Source organism: Sminthopsis crassicaudata, chromosome 4 (assembly GCF_048593235.1).
Source record: "Sminthopsis crassicaudata isolate SCR6 chromosome 4, ASM4859323v1, whole genome shotgun sequence".
Taxonomy (NCBI): Eukaryota; Metazoa; Chordata; class Mammalia; order Dasyuromorphia; family Dasyuridae; genus Sminthopsis; species Sminthopsis crassicaudata.
The window spans coordinates 261,762,857-261,783,405 of NC_133620.1; the positions used below are offsets into that span (position 1 = coordinate 261,762,857).

The 20,549-nt window shown below is 33.2% G+C and overlaps 1 protein-coding gene across 1 annotated transcript in view; it reads right to left on the reverse strand.

Moving 5' to 3' along the window:
* Window positions 1–20,549, reverse strand: part of MLIP (muscular LMNA interacting protein) — a 401,644-nt gene that overhangs the window by 113,728 nt on the left and 267,367 nt on the right. Inside the window, exon 11 of the mRNA XM_074264711.1 lies at window positions 595–726. Coding sequence (XP_074120812.1) covers window positions 595–726 — 132 coding nt within the window. The remainder of the gene's footprint in view (window positions 1–594; window positions 727–20,549) is intronic.

The window sequence follows — 20,549 nt, forward strand, 5'->3', positions numbered from 1 at the left end:
GTTCATCAAAAAGTTCTCATCAAAAGCTACATGGTTTTTTCCTCTTATAAATAATGAAGCATATTAGGGATAGGGAAGTCACCAAGGTGATTTCATTGGTATCAGGAATTCATCAGTAAAGAAACTCCCTCTATCAAAGTATATTTACTAAGTATAGTTGCAGGGAGTGGCTAGAACACTCAAAGGCCAAGTGCCTTGACTGGTGTGCAGAGTCAATACTTGTCAGAAACAAGATTTGAACCCAGGTTTTCTTGATTTAAGGACCAGTTCTCTATCTATTAGGTCATCCTAAAACTCAATAAAGGGTTGTAATAGTTTGAGAGAGAAAATATTATGCTATATAAGCTCTAATTATCCTCATTCTTCTTCCATGATCCCTTGGTCTCCAAAGTAATCAGCTAATACTGGATTAAAGTCCTTAGAATAATATCTCTGAATCTCCTTCAAAGATTATGCTATTATACATTCTATACTTGTTTATTAAAAAAAGGCATCTTTTTTCTCCCAATGTTGCTCTGCAGTGAATACAACTCAGACCAAAATGGATTATAAAATTAGTAATCATAAATATATCATTCAATCAGGTATACTCACCTGCCCAGCAAAGAGGCCACTGTTTTCTTCCAAGTATTTACTGAAAGGGTTTGGCTCATATGTCTCCTCCTCATCTTTCCTCAATAACATTTTGGATTTTACTGAAACTGGTCGAATTACTCCAGGTTTTGTCTTTATGCACAAACAAAAATATAAAAATAAAACTATTAAAAATGAATTAATATTCTTCATAGGTTAAGCATTCAAATATTTATTTCAGCTCAATTGTATTTAACTTTTCTTTTTGAAATAATCTCACCTAGGACAGGACAGAAGAAAAAATTAATTTACAGTAAAAATGCAGAAGGTTTTTATTTTTATTTTAATTTGTTTCATTTTTAATTTACAGAATAAAATATGGTAACTATTATGTATAATATATAAAAATTACAAGTTGCACATAATATATTAGCAGTTTCAAGTTCAATAGTTTTTAATTTATTCACTAAATTCTAGTATCATGGCATTTCTTTCCCCACCAAATAGTTTTCATTCTATGCCAGTCACCATAATCATCATACCCAAGACAATTCTTTTCAAGAAAACATGAAAAAATAGTATTTCATACACATAGAAACCCAGATGAGGTTTAAGAAAAAAAGGAGGGAGAAAGAAATTATCAACAAACTTGTAAAACTTTTCCAAATAGATACAAGTTCAGCAAAAGTTGGTGACATTCTTGCTGCTTGCTACAGTTAGAGCATAATAAATAAACCCTACTCTGGAAATGCTATTTTTACATAAAACAAACCCTCAGAGACTACATCTATCTCTTAATTCTGCAAAGGACTTGGTAGATATTAAGTCTTGAATAAAAACAACTTCATAATATTTCCCTCTCTCAGTCACAGACTGGGGGGAAGAGGTAAAAAAAATCCTTTACATTTATGCCAACTGCAGAAATCCTAAAACAACTCTGCAGACAAGGAACTTTAGTTGATGTAGTAGATAACACGTTGGAATTGAAGTCAGGAAGACCAGCATTCAAATCCTCCCTTATATACATTTAAGTTGCATGATACTGGACAAGTCACTTAGCCTCTGTATGCTTCAGTTTGTTGATATGTAAAATAGGGCTAATGGCATCTACTTTATGATGGCAAACTTAAATATGCTACATAAATCTGCTTAATTGTTGTTATTTTTGTTGTTATTGTGATTGCTATTTTTCCTACATTGAAGGGGATCTTAAGAATAGTAATTAATTTTTTAAAAGGAAAAGAAATAGGAATTTGCTCTCTTGAAAACCTCCCTAAAAAGTACAGTGAAGCAACCAGTGAAAAATTCTAAGCAAGATAGGGCTGCCTGAAGGACCTGATATAATTGTGGGGACTTCATTTACTAAGAGAAATTGCAAACTGTTTTTAACTTATAGTTTTAGAAATTTGTGACACAGGGACCCCTAAATATTAAGTACCAAAGATGGAGTGAATATTTGAACCTAGATCTTCCTTACACCAACTGGTATACTATATCCACTCTGCCGTGCTTCATATAAAGATGCAATAAATTATAAACATAACAACCACGCAAGGATCTTCAATGAGTCATAGTATCTAGTGTTACTCTTCCTATAGCCTTCTTTATTTTCTCACCTGAACATGAAGTTTCAGATATTAGTTAACAAGTAGAGGGAGAATGGAGGATTGAGGTTAATTTTAGATGTGTATTAAATGTCCTTGAAATGAATAGAAGGATTAAAGAATGAATGAAGAGGCATTTTTGAAACACTTTGTCCTAAGTTGTCTTAAGTTCTAAGCAAGACAGAGAGAAAGCCATAACTTACTTCACTTAGTATAATTCTGACCTTTCATAGATGATTGGCTCTTCATTCAATTAAAGATTCAAAAGTACTTTTAGAATTTCAAGGACATAGAACCTACCCAATTCTTCATTTCTCCTTTTGTCTCAAAATATAACATGTTAATATAGCACTTTAAGTTTCACAAAATGCAAAATGCATAACCCTATGATTACTCTTATTTTATAGGTGAGGATTCTGGTACTCAAAAAATTGAATTGCCCAAGAACATATGGCTAGAAAGTGTAATACCAGTAACATTAGAGAACAAAATTAAAAGAATAATAATCATAAAACCGAAGATAAAGTTAACTATTTGTAGATGGTATGATGATATATTTAGCAAACCCCAGAGAATTAGCAAAGAAAATGGTAGAGACAATTGAGTAATTCCTTCAGTAAAACATCAGGATAAAAAGTAAATTCAAAAAAATACCATTAAAATTTCTGTGTAGTAAATAAAAACCTGAAAGTAATATATATGAGAAATGCCATTCAAAATAACTACTAAATATTTAGATAGGTTTTAATCTATCTTCCCACAAAAATATTAACACAAATACAAATATAAAACACACTTTAAAAAATAAAGAATGATAAACAATTGAAGGGAGAGTCACTATAAATGTTTGGGACATGAAAATATATTTTAAAATAAATTTTAGTGATTTTTTTTGTTTTTTGTATTATACATTGCTTTTTAGTAATTCTCCCTACCTCTCAGAGATATATCTTATATAAAAATATTTTAAAGAAAAAAATGAAAACAAATCAGTAAAAAATTTAAATAGATTGAATTTTTTAAAAAAATATATATGATTTTCCACACTAGTATATCTCCCAAAAGAATATAAAAAAAATGGGCTTGGGAGGAAGGCAATATTTTCTCATCACTTTCTGTAACGCTATGGTTGTCATTTGTAATTCTACAGCATTTGCTTTTGATTATTTTATAATATTTTTCTTTTTTTATTCCATAGATATTATTTTTCTCATTTCGTTTGTTTTTTCTTGACTCTGCTTACTTTACTATGCATCAATTTCTCTGAGCATCCCCAGACTTATCTCTCTCATCAAAGTTCATCATTTCTTGCAGTATAGTAACATTCTAGCTAGTCAGTCAATAAACATTCATTAAATGTCCGTTGTTGCCAAGCACTTTGTTAAAAACTGGAAATACAAGAAAAGCCTTTTTTTGAGGAAATGCATAGTCTAATATATATGTTCAAGCAAGCTACATACAGAATAAATTAGAAATAATAGTCTAAGGGAAGACCCTAGAATTAAGGAATATAGGGAAAGATTTTCTGTATAAAGTAGGATTTTAGCTGGGTATGAAGGAATCCAGGGAAGCTATCAAGAGACAGATAAAAGTATTACCTAACGGTAATTTCATCAAGTATTGGTTCAATGTCTTTTTATCTTACAACAGTGATTTAGAGATTTTTACATGTTTGGTGATCAAGACATATAAGATATCTTATTCACAATATACTTTTCTATTTCAATATCTTCCCTATTAATTTCTTTGCTTGGTTTTAAAATTTTAATTGGATTTTTTCTTCCTTAGAATTTTAGTAATTTCACTATAGATAGATAGATAGACAGACAGACAGACAGGTAGATATTGATATTGATATATTCCACTATTTCTCACTTTCTCATTCCTTTTGGTTAATATTGGATTTCCCAAGTTCTGGACATCAAAGTTGTTTTACCCTCCTTCTACCATAAGAAATTCACTTTTGATTCTTTTCCATCCCTGACTCCAAGTAATTTTTGGGGTTGTAACAGAAGCTCAATGCTAGCTCTTTTTTTATTTCTAATGCAGCTGTGTGTATATATATGTATGTATATATTCTTTAGTTATCTGACTTGATGCTGCTGCAAAGTACTGCCATCAGAGTACAGCTCTGTTTCCTATGCTACACCCTTTGCATAGAAGGAAGAGAGGCATGGAGTAGAATTGAGACCAGTTACTGGTTGTCAAAGAGTGGAAAAATAAAGACAGGCAAGGTGCACTGGCAAAGATTTTAGAAGGCAAAGAAACTATGATATGATCCCTAACAGCTAGATGGTGAAGTGGATAGAAAATTAGATCTGGAATCAGGAAATTCTGAATTCAAATTAGACTTTTACCAGGTGTGTGACTTTGGTCAAGCAACTTAATCTGCAAATTTAAGTTTCCTCAACTGTAAGATAGTGATATAATAGCATTTATCTCTCAGGATTTTGAGGATCTAATAAAGTGATATTTTAAAGATTTTAGCATAGTGCTTGGTATATAGTAGATACTGAATAAACATTTGGCTTCCTCCCTTTTCTCTTCCATCCACAATGACAACTGACATCATAAATCATTGGGTCCAGTTGTGAAGGTCCAGGCTAGCTCCCTCTGAAGGGCTCAGAATAAGTCCTTGCCCCACGTTGGGCACCAAAATGTAAAGGTCCTGTCCTCTCTAAGCTATAATCCTTCTCTGGGAGGGGATCTCTTTTCTGTAAAATCTTTTCCTCTGTGAGCAGGTTTCTTGGGAAACTTCTGGAGCCTCCAGCCAGAGAGAAGGTAGAATCTTGAATCCTCTTTTTCCTGAATCCTGGCTCTGAATCTCCTCCAGCTCTTGTCCTTCCCCAATCCAGACTCTCTCCCAGACTGCCATCCCAACTCTGTCCCAGACTCGACTAACTCCTTGCCCTACTGCCCTCCTCTTTTATCCTAGCAGAGAATGGGCTAATGAGAACTCAGGGGCCTGTGGGAAACACTTCAACCAATGAATTTGCTTCTTTAAAGGGGCAAACTCCTTTAAACATGTAAACTCTACCTCAGAAGTCCAAAGGTGCAAACTCTCCTTAAAGGCCAGAACCAAAGGTGTGAATTCTGAGCTAGAGAATTGCCCAGACAACCTGAGTTATCACTTTGTAATCCTAACATCCAGTTATACTTTCCTTCCAAAGAATGGGACCAATAGGGGAGGAGATGCTGAATGAGCACATTAAGAATTAGATATTATCATTTTCTGCTAGTAATTAATCAGATTCTTATCTTTTTAAGTATCTTGGTACTTTGACCTGCCAAAAGAGCTTCAAGTGCTTTGATTCTTCTACATAATTCCCATTTGGCAGAAGTTTGTTAATTTGCGATGACTAGAGAAAATAGCTAGTCTTCCATCTTGTTGATCACTTGAGCCATTTTCCAATATCATATACATGAAGATCCTGCCTAAATTTTTGAATCTACACCTATCAATATAATGAAGGAATGTACTTTATAGACTTGTACAAAATTTGAAGAAGCAAACATTAGAAAAACCTTAGTGATAATCATGAAGAAAAAGAAGGAATGAAGAGAAAATAATATTTTCATGTGATTAATAATCATTAGTCATCAAAATTATTTGGGTACTGGTTTTTAAAAAAAAACAGTAAAACAGATTAGATAAGGTAGAACTGAAAATAATTGAATTCAGTAACCCAGTGTAAAAAAATTGAATTTTTTTTTTTAGGAAATAACTTTATTTCACAAGAACTGCTAAGAAAAATATAAAGTGGGTTGGCTTAAATTAGACTGATCCCATATTTTATAATTACCAATAAGTTCAAAATGAATATTTGACTTGAATGTTAGAGGTCGTACCACTAATTTTTTTTAAATTATATTATGTATCTTTTATAGCTATAGTGCTCATATAAATGAAGAAAATGAAATGAATGTGACAAATATTATGTAATTAACCAGATTTGACAACTAAAGAAACATGGAAGTATAAGGAATTAAGGAAAATGAAGAATATCAGGTTGATTACTTTCTTTTCCTGACCTCCTATATAAGAGCCATCCAGTCATTCAAACCTATTCTCTTCCTTGATATTCACTCATTCACTGAATTCAGTTCATTTTGAAAAACAAATAAAGAATATCTCTTTATTTTTTTATTGCCATGTATTATTAATGTATCACATAGTTTACTCTTTATATATACAGGAGAGATAAAGGACTTTCATCAAAAGTCTGTAACACAATGCAGCATCACAGTCTCAATACTAGACACCTAAAAGCCTTTCTCCCTATGTCATGGTTCCATTTTTAGGTGCTCCCTTTACTTGTCATCCTAGCTGCTTCCCACTTAATGTTGTACTTCAACCTTCTCATAAAAGGGAAAGCCAGCAGAGTTTTCACTTTTAATTTCTAATCAAAATTCTGCTCTTGCTTACTTTACTCTTTCTGGATTCAGTAGGAGTCTGGCTTTCTGAGTCTGGCAATGAAAAGCAGTCTAACTTAATTGAGACTGCATCCATGTTATAAAAAAGGGGGGAGGGTATTATAGAATATTGGACTAGCAGTTGTTTCAAGAGGGCAACTAATATATTCCCATTGTGAAGCATGACTGCAGAGAAACCAAACCAAATAAACACATGCCTTTTATTAATTTGGGTTTCATATAGGGTAGGTAGTGTCCAATTTTTTTACTGAATTAAATTAAATACTTAATGATACATAATAATGTAAAGAAATTCCACAATCTTCCTTTTGGCCTATTACATGGTTTAGTGAGGGAACAGGGACAGCAGAAAGAGCGTATAATAGGAAGTGTGAGAATATCCCAATAAAATTAATCACTTGTTTAAAAATGAAAGGATAAGATCTAAAGTGTACCAGGTAGGTGGTCACATGGAATATTTCATGACCATATTAACAACCACCCAGAAGCAGTGAAAACACAGCTATAGATAACAATGATTCCAGCAGATTTTTTTTTTCTTCTTGGGACTGTCTACTTCCTAGGACTGAGGGTGCCACTTTAAGCTGCTTGTCATTACACCCTAGTTGAAGGACATCATTTCCTCTCTTAAGCACATCCACTCATCTCAGGATCCTAAAGATGGTTCAAAAGATGAAGGTGACTCAGATTGGGACCCGTATGAATATTATATTTAATCAAAATATACTTCCACCACAAATAATTCCCACTAGTTATGAGGCACTGTGTGAGATACAAAGATGATTAACAAATAGACTCTGTCCTCAAGGATTTTATAGTCTAGCAGGAAGAGAAAGCAAGTACACAAAAAATTCAAAAAGCAACACAATATGTGTTGAGACACAAATTGTTATGGATTTTGGAGGTGGGAGAATTATATCCAATTTAAAAAAACTAAAGAAAGAACTCATGAAGGAAATGACATTTCATTGTCACATGTAGGTTTTAGCCCCACTCTCAGGGCCAGGGTTATTATATCTCCTCCTCCATACATCTGGATTCCCATATAATTTGGGGGAGTTAGAGTGTCTTTTTTCTCTATTAACAGTTCAAACTATCATCATTTGTGATTCCTCCTTTGTTTTTGTTTGTTATTGTTTTGTTTTGAGGGGAAGTTACTTTTAACCACTTAACAGCAAGTATCCTTTACAATATATACACATATACTTATACTTATATATGTATATGTATATATATATAAAACATATACATATGTATATATATATATATGCATATATATATATATACTTCAAAGATACAGTAAAAATAAGCATGCACATATTTCTTCAAGAACTTGAAGAATCCAACCACCATGACACTTCATTTTAAGAAGAGACAGGGAAAGGAAGTATGAAATTTGAAATCAATTGGCATAAAATACTAGTTCTCCCCAAAATTATGTGGCACAACTGTCAGATCAATCCCTTCCATGATCTGGAATACTGAAGGTTGTTCCTAAAGATCATTCCTTATTCCTGAGTTATTAATCATGCACAGGATGACAAACTCAGATTGAGCTCTAATGCCTAGTTTCTTATCAATTTGCTCTATCAGTCTTTTGAAATTCTTAAGATTGGAGACTATGACCCCCTCACTGTTCATGATAAGTGAAATCCATAAAAGCAGATGAGGCAAAAAGACTACTACTTAAAGTGAGAGAACTTTTGAATGACTCTGCAATCAATGAAAGAATATCTCTCCAGTGCAACAGGTTAGCCAAGGAGGAACCAGTTACAAAGTATCTATGCATATTCCAATCTGTCTTTTTTACATAATACCATGATAATTATGGAAGCAATCTCTAGTATCTTCTACATGGTGATGTCATTTGAGCAAGGGGGTACAAATTCAAGATATTCCCCAGTTGAAATATTTTTGTCCCCCAAAAATGGATAGGAGTGCATTGCTAAATTCATTGTCCTTGTACTCAATCAAAAACAGCACCTCTATTGTTTCTCCAGAAATATGTGGCTTATTCTTTCACATTATATTCCAATGACAGTGAGAAATTAGTGTCAAAAGTGTTCTATGTGAAATTCTTTTATATAACCTCACATGTATAATCACAATTATTCCCAAATAAGAAGTTTTGCAGATTAAACAAACAACTATAAAGTTTACTAAATATTATTTCTTACTTAGTGCTCAATAAGTATCTTATTTAGTGCTTAAATTGCCTCCTTAAACTCAAAGGTGAAAAAGAAAAATGAAAATTCAAAGAAAAGGTTTTCCATCATAAAATTAAACTTCCTCCATATTGAGCTTTTCCCACATAGAGCTCTTTCTACAAGCAATTGGAACTGGGGATCAATTAGGCATCAAGTCTTCATTCTCAGATGAGAAACTAACCACCTTGGATGAAAATCTTTCATGTATCCTATGACAAGAAAATCTAAAAATGGAAATGTCTCACAGCAGATTTGAAAGCTCCAAAGAAAATGAAATTATGACAATAAAATTGCACGTCGTCATGTAGAGAAAGGAAAGAGACATTTAAGTACATCATTATAATTACAAAGAGATGGCTCAGATTTACCAAAAAAATTTTAAAAGATAAATTATCCAGGGTGTCAAAGAATTTCCACAAACTTATAAAATAGTAATAATGTTCCCATTGCATTTTATCTCTGTGATAATGTAATCTCTGTGAGATGCAAAAGTCTTCTGGGAGTTGGCACAGGGAAAAGGGAAGTAGCAGGACATTGAATATGGGACATCCTTAGTACTGGATGGCAATGAAGTTACATGAAAAGTAGGGTATAAGGCAAGATTTTATCTGAAGGCTCATAGTCTAGCCCTTGCCCCTTTTTTCTTGTTTGGGAGCAGAGGGATCATTGGTCTACCACTCCATCTTATACTATGTGGAGAGACTCAAGATATAGAAACTGAGATATTGAAAACTGAGACCCATCAATAAGGCTTCCAGTTGCAAGCTGCAAAGATTGCTAAACTTTTGCAGATTGAATTTAATCTGTGAACATGAGTAGAGGCAGATACCAGAAAGCAGTATTTAACAAGGGCTAAGAACTGAGAGCAAAAATGAAACCAAGGGCTAACTGGTAAAGAGAAGTAAAGCAATCCTTCATATTCCTCCACTCTTTGAAGATTTGATCTCAGTGATTTCCAAGTATACAGTCTTTTCCTTAATTCTTCCATTGTTCCATAGGTGCAAGAGATTTAGAGGAAGGAAGAGAAGATTTGGCTGGATGCTATATGGAATAACCACAAATTTCTTATTAATTTTTTAAAGTATATGTAACTACAGTTTAGATTTCCTATGTAATATAAATATAGAGAGTTGATCAAATTTTGTAAAATTTCTCAGAATGTAAGAGCAAGACAAGGCAATAAAACTTTCCATAATTTTAATATTTCAGAGCAATGTTTCATTTTATTGTCATTAATTTTTAATTGGGACCAGTGTTCTCCATACTAGCTCTATGCATCCAGGGGATGAGGTTAGGAAATAAACTAAGTGTTTTCAATCTGAGTGTTCTCTGGTAAGCAATGGAAAGGTTGCAGGCTTGAAGATCTTGAAGGTTCAATGGATGCTTGAAGAGGACCAATATACCATCACTGGTATAGTAGGTATAGTAGGATTTGATCATTATTTTCTGAATAATGTATTTGGCTAGTGTTGTGAGTGTGGTGGGACCTGGTGGACAAATTATATGCTACACATCATTTCTAGGTGGTAAAGTAATAATTAAAATAATTATTATAACATCTGTTTTTATTTTAGTTCACCATAAGCATTACATGAGTCAGGTATAGATGGCTATAGCTATGAAAACATTTCAAGTATAATCTAAAACAACAACTAGGTAAGCATGTAGCTTTAGCACTAACATGTTTCAGGGAGGCTACAACCCAAAATGCAATGAGACTTGTGAAAAACTCTAAGGTAATATTTTTTTTCAAAATTTGTTATGATATATAAGAGCAAGATGAACAAAAAAAGTGACAGACCTACTATTTGAGTAAGTAATGTTAAAAAATGATGGAAAGTGAACTATTCAAACTTTTTATTCTGGCTTCTTTTGATATCAAGGGAAATGATCTTCAAATCATTTGAGAACAGAAAGCAAATATGGCAAAGAGGAAATTGAAGATAGGTAAGTAGATAATGAGAGATCACCTAGCTGCTTCAAAATAAATTCAAGTGTACAGTATCAGACAGTTGCAAAGTAGTATAGAGATTGTTGCTAATTTGGGGAATAATGAAAAAGAATCCTTCACTAATGCACTATTCTGATGTCTTATCAGGGCATCGGATTAACCCTCTGTTGCCAAAGATTATGAAAACACAGTGAAATCTCAAACTAGAATTATAAGGCTAGAAAGATTTTCTGTGTGGTCCTGTGATTGTGTGTGCCTGTTGTTGGTAGCATATTTTAGATATAAATTCAGTGATTATCATAGCCAGATGGCATTCCTACCATATAATGAACTTAATTTTTCTTTTTTTAAAATTTTGCCATGCATAGCAATTCATTGTTATATAATATGGTGGAATTAAAGTATAGGTGAAATTGTAATTGATATTAGTGAAAGTATCCATATTGCTGTACTCATGATTCCTTAAAATAATGAAATCTGGAGAACTGGATTGTTAGAACATGAGATGGATAAATGATGTAGTCTTTGAAAATGATGTGCAGGGAAAGAAAGTTGGTTCTAGAAATTAGAGACCAATTAGTTTGAGTTCAAGTTTTAGCATACTTGTAGAACAGATCATCAAATATGATTTTAGCCCCTTAGAATGTGGATAGTTCTTAAATTAGGGTTCACGGTTTTCAGGGGGCTCACATTAATTTATTTTCTCTAAGCTCTAATTGTAATCTAGCATTTCATTTAGTTATGATTTATAAGACTATTCTTAGAATAGTCTTATAAATGAACCTATCATAAGTCAATTACATATTTCATTAAATATATTTAATAATAATAATATTTATAAAAACTATTTGGCACAGTTTCTGACCTATATAAATGCTCACTTTCTATCCCTTCTTTCACTCTGTATTTCATAATACTGAAGGTCTAAAGACCCATTTTATTGACTTCATTGTTGTATGTTTGTGAAACCTAGACAATATATCAGAACCATACCAAAGAAAATGAACAGTTCATATTTGAATTGTCCAAGGAAGATTCTGAAGCACACCTGGAAGGATAAAGTACTAGATATTGAGGTTCTTTCTTGAATTAAACTGTCAGGTATTCAAATTCTACTGTGGAGAGCACAACTTTGATAAGCAGGTCACATTGCTTAAATACCAAACATATAACTTGCCTAAAAGATTATTTTATAGAGAACTCTACACAAGGCAAACACAGGTGAGAGGAAGCAATACAATAACACTCTCAAGGTTTCTCTGAAGAACTTTGGAATTGATTGTATGACATGGGCGACACTGGCATAGGACTACCAGTATGGTATGCCCACATCAAAGAAAGTGCTGTGCTCTATCAGTAAAGCAAAATTGAAGAAACTCAAAAGAAATATAAGATGTGCAAGTTTAGAGAATACACCACAAATGTTCACATGAATTATTTGTGCTCAAGGTAGAGGCTTCCAGGCTCATACTGATCTAATCAGCCACAATCAATCACACTGTAAATTGTCTCTCATAGTGATGTTATCTTCAAGAATGAAGGACAACATCCCACCAAGCAACATCATAATACAAAAAAATAAAGTTTAAGAAACCCTTCCCCCCAAAAAAAGAAAGCAATAATTTTTAGAATTCAAAATGGATTCTCTAAAATATCATGACAAATGAATCTAATTTTTTTTTCATTAGATAACCTAGATTAAGGTACTTTAATATATATTGGGTACATATATTAGGTGTATGCATAATGTTATCCTCAATTCTGAAAGAGATAGAAAAAAATTTTTTTTTTTTTTTTTTTTTTTTTTGAGGCTGGGGTTAAGTGACTTGCCCAGGATCACAGAGCTAGGAAGTGTTAAGTGCCTGAGACCAGATTTGAACTCAGGTCCTCCTGAATTCAAAGCTAGTGCTCTATCCACTGCGCCACCTAGCTGCCCCCAAGATAGAAAAATTCAATGTCATGGAGTTTACTGTACTAATAGGTTACTATCTCATATAGAGATGGCACAGGCACAGATCACTGTAATTCATGATTAGTACATTAGTAAAGTGTAAAGGAGAAAAATCTTCCTAGACAAAAGAGATCAAACAAAGACTTCACTGAGAATCACATTTCATAGATTTTAAATGCCATCTAGTCTGACTTCTATCATGTTACAGATGAAGACCTAAAGAGAGAATTTGAGTGAATTATCCAAGTGAATATCAGGACCATGATCTGAACCCAACATTTTTCCACTGGATTATATAGCATGTGACATTTGAACTGGGCTCTAAATTATTTGACTGCGTAACAATTCAACAAATGGACTGTGGGGAGAAAGGGCAGTCAAACAAGAGAAGACAGAAAAAGCTAAGAAACATGCAAGCATAAGGTATGTTAAGGTGATCCATTAGAATAACTCTAATTTTGCTACTATCTAGTTATTGCATGGAGGGAAAGTTGATTATTATCTCATGTGATCCCTACCACAACTCTGTAAGATAAGTATTGTTATTACTCTACAGTTTAGGAAGCTGAACCAAACAGAAGTGAACTGACTTGCCCATTGTCACACAATTACTATGTGTCTTAGATCATATTAGAACCCAGGTCTTCTTGACTTCAAGTTCAGTGCTCTATCTACTATCCCACCCAGCTATAATTTAGAAATGTAATGAGTTTATATATTAGCCAGTCATTTGACAAAATCTATTATGGTAAAATAATTGCAAGAGAAAAAGATATGGGTTGGATGATAATGCAAGAAATTAGTAGCTGTTTGAATAACTGTAGCTAAGTTGGATTTTTTAATTTGTTGCTGTTAACCATGAGAGAATTTAATCCTGCCACTTTGCAGGTCTGTTTTTAGCACTATCTTATTCAATATCTTTATCAACCAATAAGCCAAATATTGGTTAATGTATATCTGCATTATGAGTTCAGAGACAAGAATGAAATAGTCTTTTCTCTTGAGAGGCTTATGTTTTATCATGAGAGACAGCATGCACCTATAAAAGTAGACTGAATATTGATAAAAGGCCATATGTGGGGAGGGACAAGTAGTTTGGGCACAAGAAAAGGCTTTACCTCATGGAGAAAATGGTTTCTGAACTGAGTTTCGAAGGAAGTTATGTATTCTAAGGAGCAGAAGTGAAAAGGGAGAACATTATAGACAAAAGGCAAATGATGGAATGCTGGATATAAGGATTTGGGTAGTTGACCAACTTCAGTGAAGAAGAAAAATGCATGATAAGCCCACCAGACAAGTAGGTGGGAAAGGATTTGAATGCCAAATAGAGAAATTTGTATTGATCTTAGAGGTAAAATGATATCAATGCCATTTGTTAGGCAAAGAAATGGCATGATCAGATCTTTGCTTTAGAAATATCATTCTGGCTTGGGGAATGTCAATGAATTGAATGAAGTCATACAATAGATAATATGATTATTAAATTTGTAAATAGCACAAAATTGGAAGGGACAACTATTACAGTAGATAGCAATCAGTATTCAAACAGAACTCAATGGACTGGAATAATGGATCAAACTAAGAAAAGGAAATTTAATAAGGATAATCATAAAATTCTACATTTAAGGCTAAAAAAATCAACTACATACATGTCAGAAAAGATATGGCATAATAGCTGTTTGTGTAAAAAAAGATAGAAGTTTCAAGTCATTGCAAGATCAATATGTTAACAACATGATCTGCCTGCCATTTAAGAAAAAATGAATGCAATCCTAATTGCATAATCCTAATCTATAATATGCAAAATAATTAGAGGCAATTATGTGGTGGTGCAGTGAGATAAAGCACTGGATTTGCGGTTAGGAAGGCCTTAAATCAAAGCTGACCTTCTAGCATTGTGACCCTGGGAAAATTGCAAACTCTCTCTGCTTCAATTTTCTCCTCTAAAAAATAGGGATGGGGATATCAGGGCAGCTAGGTGGTGTAGTGGATAGAGCACTAGCCCTGAAGTCAGGAGGATCTGAGTTAAAATCTGATTTAAGACACTTAACATTTCCTAGCTGTATGATCCTGGGCAATCACTTAACCCCAAATTGACTCAGAAAAAAAAAATGATTCTAAAAAATGAGGATAATAAAACTTACCTTCAGGACCTGTGTGGAGAACGACATGAGATAAAATTTATAAAATAATTTTGCACACCTTGATGTATTGTATAAATTAGACTTGTTATTATCATCATCATCAAGGGAAGTAGTAATCTTATTGTTGATACTTTGTGCTGATTAGATGACCTATTTACTTTTGGATTTTACCTCAGGAACAATTTTAAGGGGAAGAGTGTTCATGATATTAAGAAAGACTCTAATAAATCTGTGATCTCATAAGAAACTCTAGATGGATAACTTAGAGAAGAGAAGTTTTATAGGAGGAAAGAAATGATAGTTTACATGTATTTAAAGGATTATCATCTGGAAGACAAATTAGTTCTGTGGAGTTCTAAGTTATAACTAAAACCTATGGAAGAATGTTGAAAGAGGTCATATTTTACTAGATGATTGTTTGCCAGTAGTAGTAACATCAGGGATTTTCCCACATTGGGTGGCATCTTCTCTTTTAAATATTTTAATTACATATATATATATGTGTGTGTGTATGCGTGTGTGTATATATATATATATATATATATATATATATATATATATATACATATATACATATATTTTTTTTCCTGGCTCTGGAAAATTTTCTGAGACTCTAAAATACAGAGAACATGATAATTTTCATAGGGAATTTCAAGCTCAGAAGTTCCCATTGGAAAGAAATCACTGGTCCATCCTCTTATCTCCATTATATTAAAAAAAAACACTATAAAAACAATTTGATTTAACAGAATAAAATGTAGCCTTACACATTCTCCACAGTTTCTTTTTCATATTTCACACAATAGATTACTAATAACAATTTTGATAATTATTATAAATATCATATATGTTGAATAAGTGACTGGCAAATGAAAATTAAATAAGAAGATTCATGCTCAATAAAACTTATTGTCAATGTCATGCAACACGTCAATTGTAGATGTTAAATGAAAATGGGATTCCCTATGGATAGACCAGCATGTTCTCCTCTACATATTCATTTGTGTGAATAACATTGAAATGATGACACTAAACCTCATCATTATACACAGACTCCTATGTGAAATTCACTGAAAATGGTTGATCTTATAACTTGAGGAGGAAAAAAATTTTGATAGGTAATTGTATATATAATTCAATGAATTAGCTTGTTGTTACTTAAATCTTGAAAAAAACATTACCATTTGACAGGAATTAGGCCCAGAACTAAATATGAGAAAGAACATACTTTATTTCATTTGACAAATTATGGAACACTTTCAATGTCCCAAAATTTCTCTCTACAACATTCTTTTTTAACATCAATGCTTTTCCACTGACACTATACACAGCTGTGAATCATAAAATACCAAGACCTCTGAAAACCAAAATTATGGGTAACCTGAAGATCAATGGAAAGACCTATAATGGCTTTAAGTAAAATGCAGTATATGACCTTACGTGAGAAGAGACATCAAACATACCATCAAAGTATTGTATGACTAAAATAGAAGTAAAGCTGGTCATATAATAAAAGTGAAAGATAGGAGGTGGACAATTCACATGTTGCCTTGACAAAACCCACATGCCTTTTCCCCTCAACTGTATTTTGAGTTGTTACTTTATGGAGTGTTTATATGAGAATGTGCAAAAGAGTTGTATAGAATAAGAAGTGGATGAATTATGATCTGTTTCAAATCTCCAATGAAGTAAAAGGAAATAATTCTCTGTCAATTAGAGCTGTCCAAAAATGGAATGTATAGCATTGTGAGACAATATGTTATTCCCTGTAGCTACAAACATTATTCAAGAAAAAGCCATTGACATTTCTGACTTTAGAAAATGTTGTATCAGAAATTTAAATATCTGCTAAGAGGCTTTGATAAGTTGGATGAACTCCGAGGACCCTTCAAGCATGAAAATTCTATGAATCTATTGTTCACCCTCTCTCATACTACATAAACACTCATCTTTTATTTCTTGTCTTTTCTATCTCAGCAGCATCTCTCAAAACCTTTTCTCTATTCATATAACCTTTACTTTAGTTCAAGCTTTCATCATAACCTGTCCTCCTGGACAATCGCAATAGCTTCTTAATGGATCTCCATACCTCAAGTTTCTTCCATTTCCAATCTATCCTTCACACCCAATGATTTGCCCTAAGTGTAGGAATGACCATACCATTCTCCTATTCAATTAATTCCAGTAGTTCCCTGCTACCTTTAGCATCATAGGTAACCTCCACTGTTTTCCTCTAATATATCTTTACAACCTATTCTCTTCCTAATTTTCTAGTCTTTTTTTTTTTAACACATTATCTTTCTCCAGGCAATCTATGATTTAGCCCTACTGGTCTATTTCCTGATCATCATACACAACACTCTTATCTCTGATCTCCAAATGTTGTACTATGTCCTATTCCTGGAATACTCCCCAATATTAGTTCTGCCTCTTTGAATATTTGGCTTCCTTTAACATTGAGCTTAATTGACATCTTTTGCAGATCTTTCCCAGTTCTAGCTGCTAGTGTCTTCCCTTCTGAGTAACTTTATAACATACTTTCCACATATCTGGTATATACTTATAATATTTTCACCAGACTGTAAACTCCTTGAAGGCAAGAATAACTTTTTAAATTTTCTTTGTATTATCAGTATTTAGCAGAATGTCTAACACATACTGAGCATTTAAAAACTTGTTAATGGATTGCATATAGTTTTCCAACATTTACATTAGTCAGAAACATCTTCTACATAGATAACTAGAATTCATTTAAATACATAATTAATCCCTCATAGTTATAGTAACCATACCATGAATATTTTATCCTGGATCTTTGTAGTTTAAAGTTATACTTCTGTATCATAAATTAGCACTATGACCATAAATAGAAGTTGTGAAGTGATGATAATAGTAGCAATAATAATGATGATGATGATACCTATATAGCACTCTTACTATTAGGCACTTTGTTTAGAATAATTATTATTTCTTTGGATCCTCACAATAACCCTGAAAGGCAGATGCAATAATTATCCTCATGTATAGAAAAGGAAACTGAGGAAAACAAAAGTTAAATGATTTGTTAACTTTGTCACCAAAATACAGCTAGAGCCTTATCTACTTTATTTTAAATAATATCTTATTTTTCAAATAAGAGCTTTTGTCTCCTATTTCCTAGATAATTAAGATAAATCAACTTATCAGGTTTCATCATATATAATTTCAGTCAATAAATGTATTCTGAGGCTGAAGGACCAGAGGAAGTAAGTATGTGATTATCTGAAGAGGAAAGGTTTATAAAAGAAATAACTAGCAATCAACAGATCAGAGTATTTTTTAAATATAGCAGAATTTGAAATTCATACTAGAAATGATTTTGTGTTTGTTTGATGAGACCTGTTAAAGACAGCTTAAAAAGGCTAAGGTTTCCCACTGCATCCAGGACCATCTCCTGTTGTCTTAAAACATATATATGTATAATCTTGTCAATGGACCCCAGATAATTCTGGAGAAGAAAGTGAAGTTGGTGACTTTTCACAGCCCTCCATCATTGTAATTCAATTTACTTGAATGTCATGGTATAACTTCCGTGATGTCATGGCTCTCTTTGAAAATGAAGGAAAAACAATAACTTCTGTGAGTAGGAATATGAGCTATAGTGTCTAGTAGCAGTAGTAAAAACCTAAGTGCAACTAGCCAATTGAGCTTTCTTTCTTTCTTTCTTTCTTTCTTTCTTTCTTTCTTTCTTTCTTTCTTTCTTTCTTTCTTTCTTTCTTTCTTTCTTTCTTTCTTCCTTCTTCCCTTCTTTCATTTCTTCTTCCTTTCTCTTATTTCTTCCCTTCCTTCCTTCCTGTCTTCTTTTGTCCTTTCACCAATATATTCAAACAGGAGAAATACATGACCTTTTCTATGTCCTTGATATCTCTTACTGTATATGACCCTTTCCTCTACTTCTGTTAATTTTTTTCCTAATGACCATAGTCCACTCAATTCCTCCTTCTGTCACTTCCTCCCTGATAGTTCTCTTTTCTTACTGTCATTCCTTTGAACTAATATAATCCATGTCTGGAATGCACACCCTTGTAATATTCTTCTCTAAAGTACAATGTTCTCTGGGAGCAGGTTTCTTGGGAGGCTTCTGGGAACAGCCTTCATTTCAGTTCAGTGTAATAATCACCTAAAATTCAGCCAGGAGTTAAAGTCCAAATCCTTTATTGTTTCCCTCAAAATCTTATCTCCTTCACTTGAGGCTCCAGCCAGTGCAAAGGTGGAAAATGGAATGAATCTGTCTCTACCTCCGAGAGGGGGCTTGTGTGTTAGTGGGCTTGTCCTTTAGTGGGCTCCTCCTTAATATGCTTTCTTAAAGGTGTGAATCTTGTGGAACTCTAATAAGTACTAAGTACATTAGTGAACTAGAGAACAGTTAAGTACTATGCTAAATTAAATAATTATTGTTTCTGTCAATTCCAGTGACTTAGCACCTTGTAAGAATTCTAACACACCTTCATATATCAGCTTCAGAGATTTTCTCACTCCCTTCAAAATGTGGTTTAAGCATCATCTTCTTTTCAAAGATTTTTGTTTCTTTCTTATCTCCCCAAATGGTTGGATAATTCCTGTCCTTTGTTTTCAGAGGAGCAAAATAACATTAAGTCAAGTTACAATGAGTTCAACTGTGGCTGATCAGATCAACATGAACTCAGAAGCTTCTTCCACAAGTTTGACATATATAATCCATTTGATCATTTGGAGTAGATTCTCTAAATTTGCCGTTTGCATTTCTTTTGAGTTAATTCTAGTCTGTTTTGCTCAAAGAGCACAGCACTTTCTCTGATGAGGGCATGGCATGTGAAGTGGTCCAGTGTCAGTATCTCCCACATAACACAATCAATTACAAAGTTTTTAAGAAAGACCTTAAGATTGTCTTTGTATTGATTTTTTTGATCAATCTGTGAGCATTTTCCCTGTGTGAGTTCTCCATGAACAGTTTTCTTAGCTAGCATAAATTTGAGATTTTGAACAATGTGGTCAGCCCATCAAAATTGCACACTTTGCAGTACAGTTTGAATGCTGAGCAGTTTAGTTTGAGAAAGTACCTCCATTTCTGGTATCTTATCCCACCAAATGATCTTCAGAATCTTCCTAAGACAATTCAAGTGGAAATAATTAATTTTCTTGTCATGAAGTCAGCACAATAGTCCCATAAACCTTCAGTTTGATAATACATCTACTACTTCTTTTCTCCCTCACTGTCCTTTTGGAGTCTAACAAACACTAAGCTAGCTCTGGCAATGTGTACATTCCGAGAACGTATACTGCCAAACTAAGTGAACTTATCCTTAACATTAAAAAATTCTGGGAGATTCTGGAAAGATGGTGGAATAGGCTGATAAATTTCAAGCTCTTCCAATTTTCCCCATAAATAGAACAAATTTGTGCCTCAGGTGAACATAGACTTGTGAGAAATCAAGACTTGGAATAGAATAGGAGACCTCCAGGTACAACTGGAAAATATCTGAAGGAAGACTGGGATTAATCCTTGTGAAGTGCATTCATCTTTGAACAAGATCTTCACAAACACTAAATGGGAGTGTGGCTAGAGCATCAGCAGGAACCACAGAAGCTTTCAGCACTTAGACTGTTGATGGAGTCAGGGTCTGAGTCTGGGAAGACTGAGAGAACTCAGCTAATTGGGAATACCAG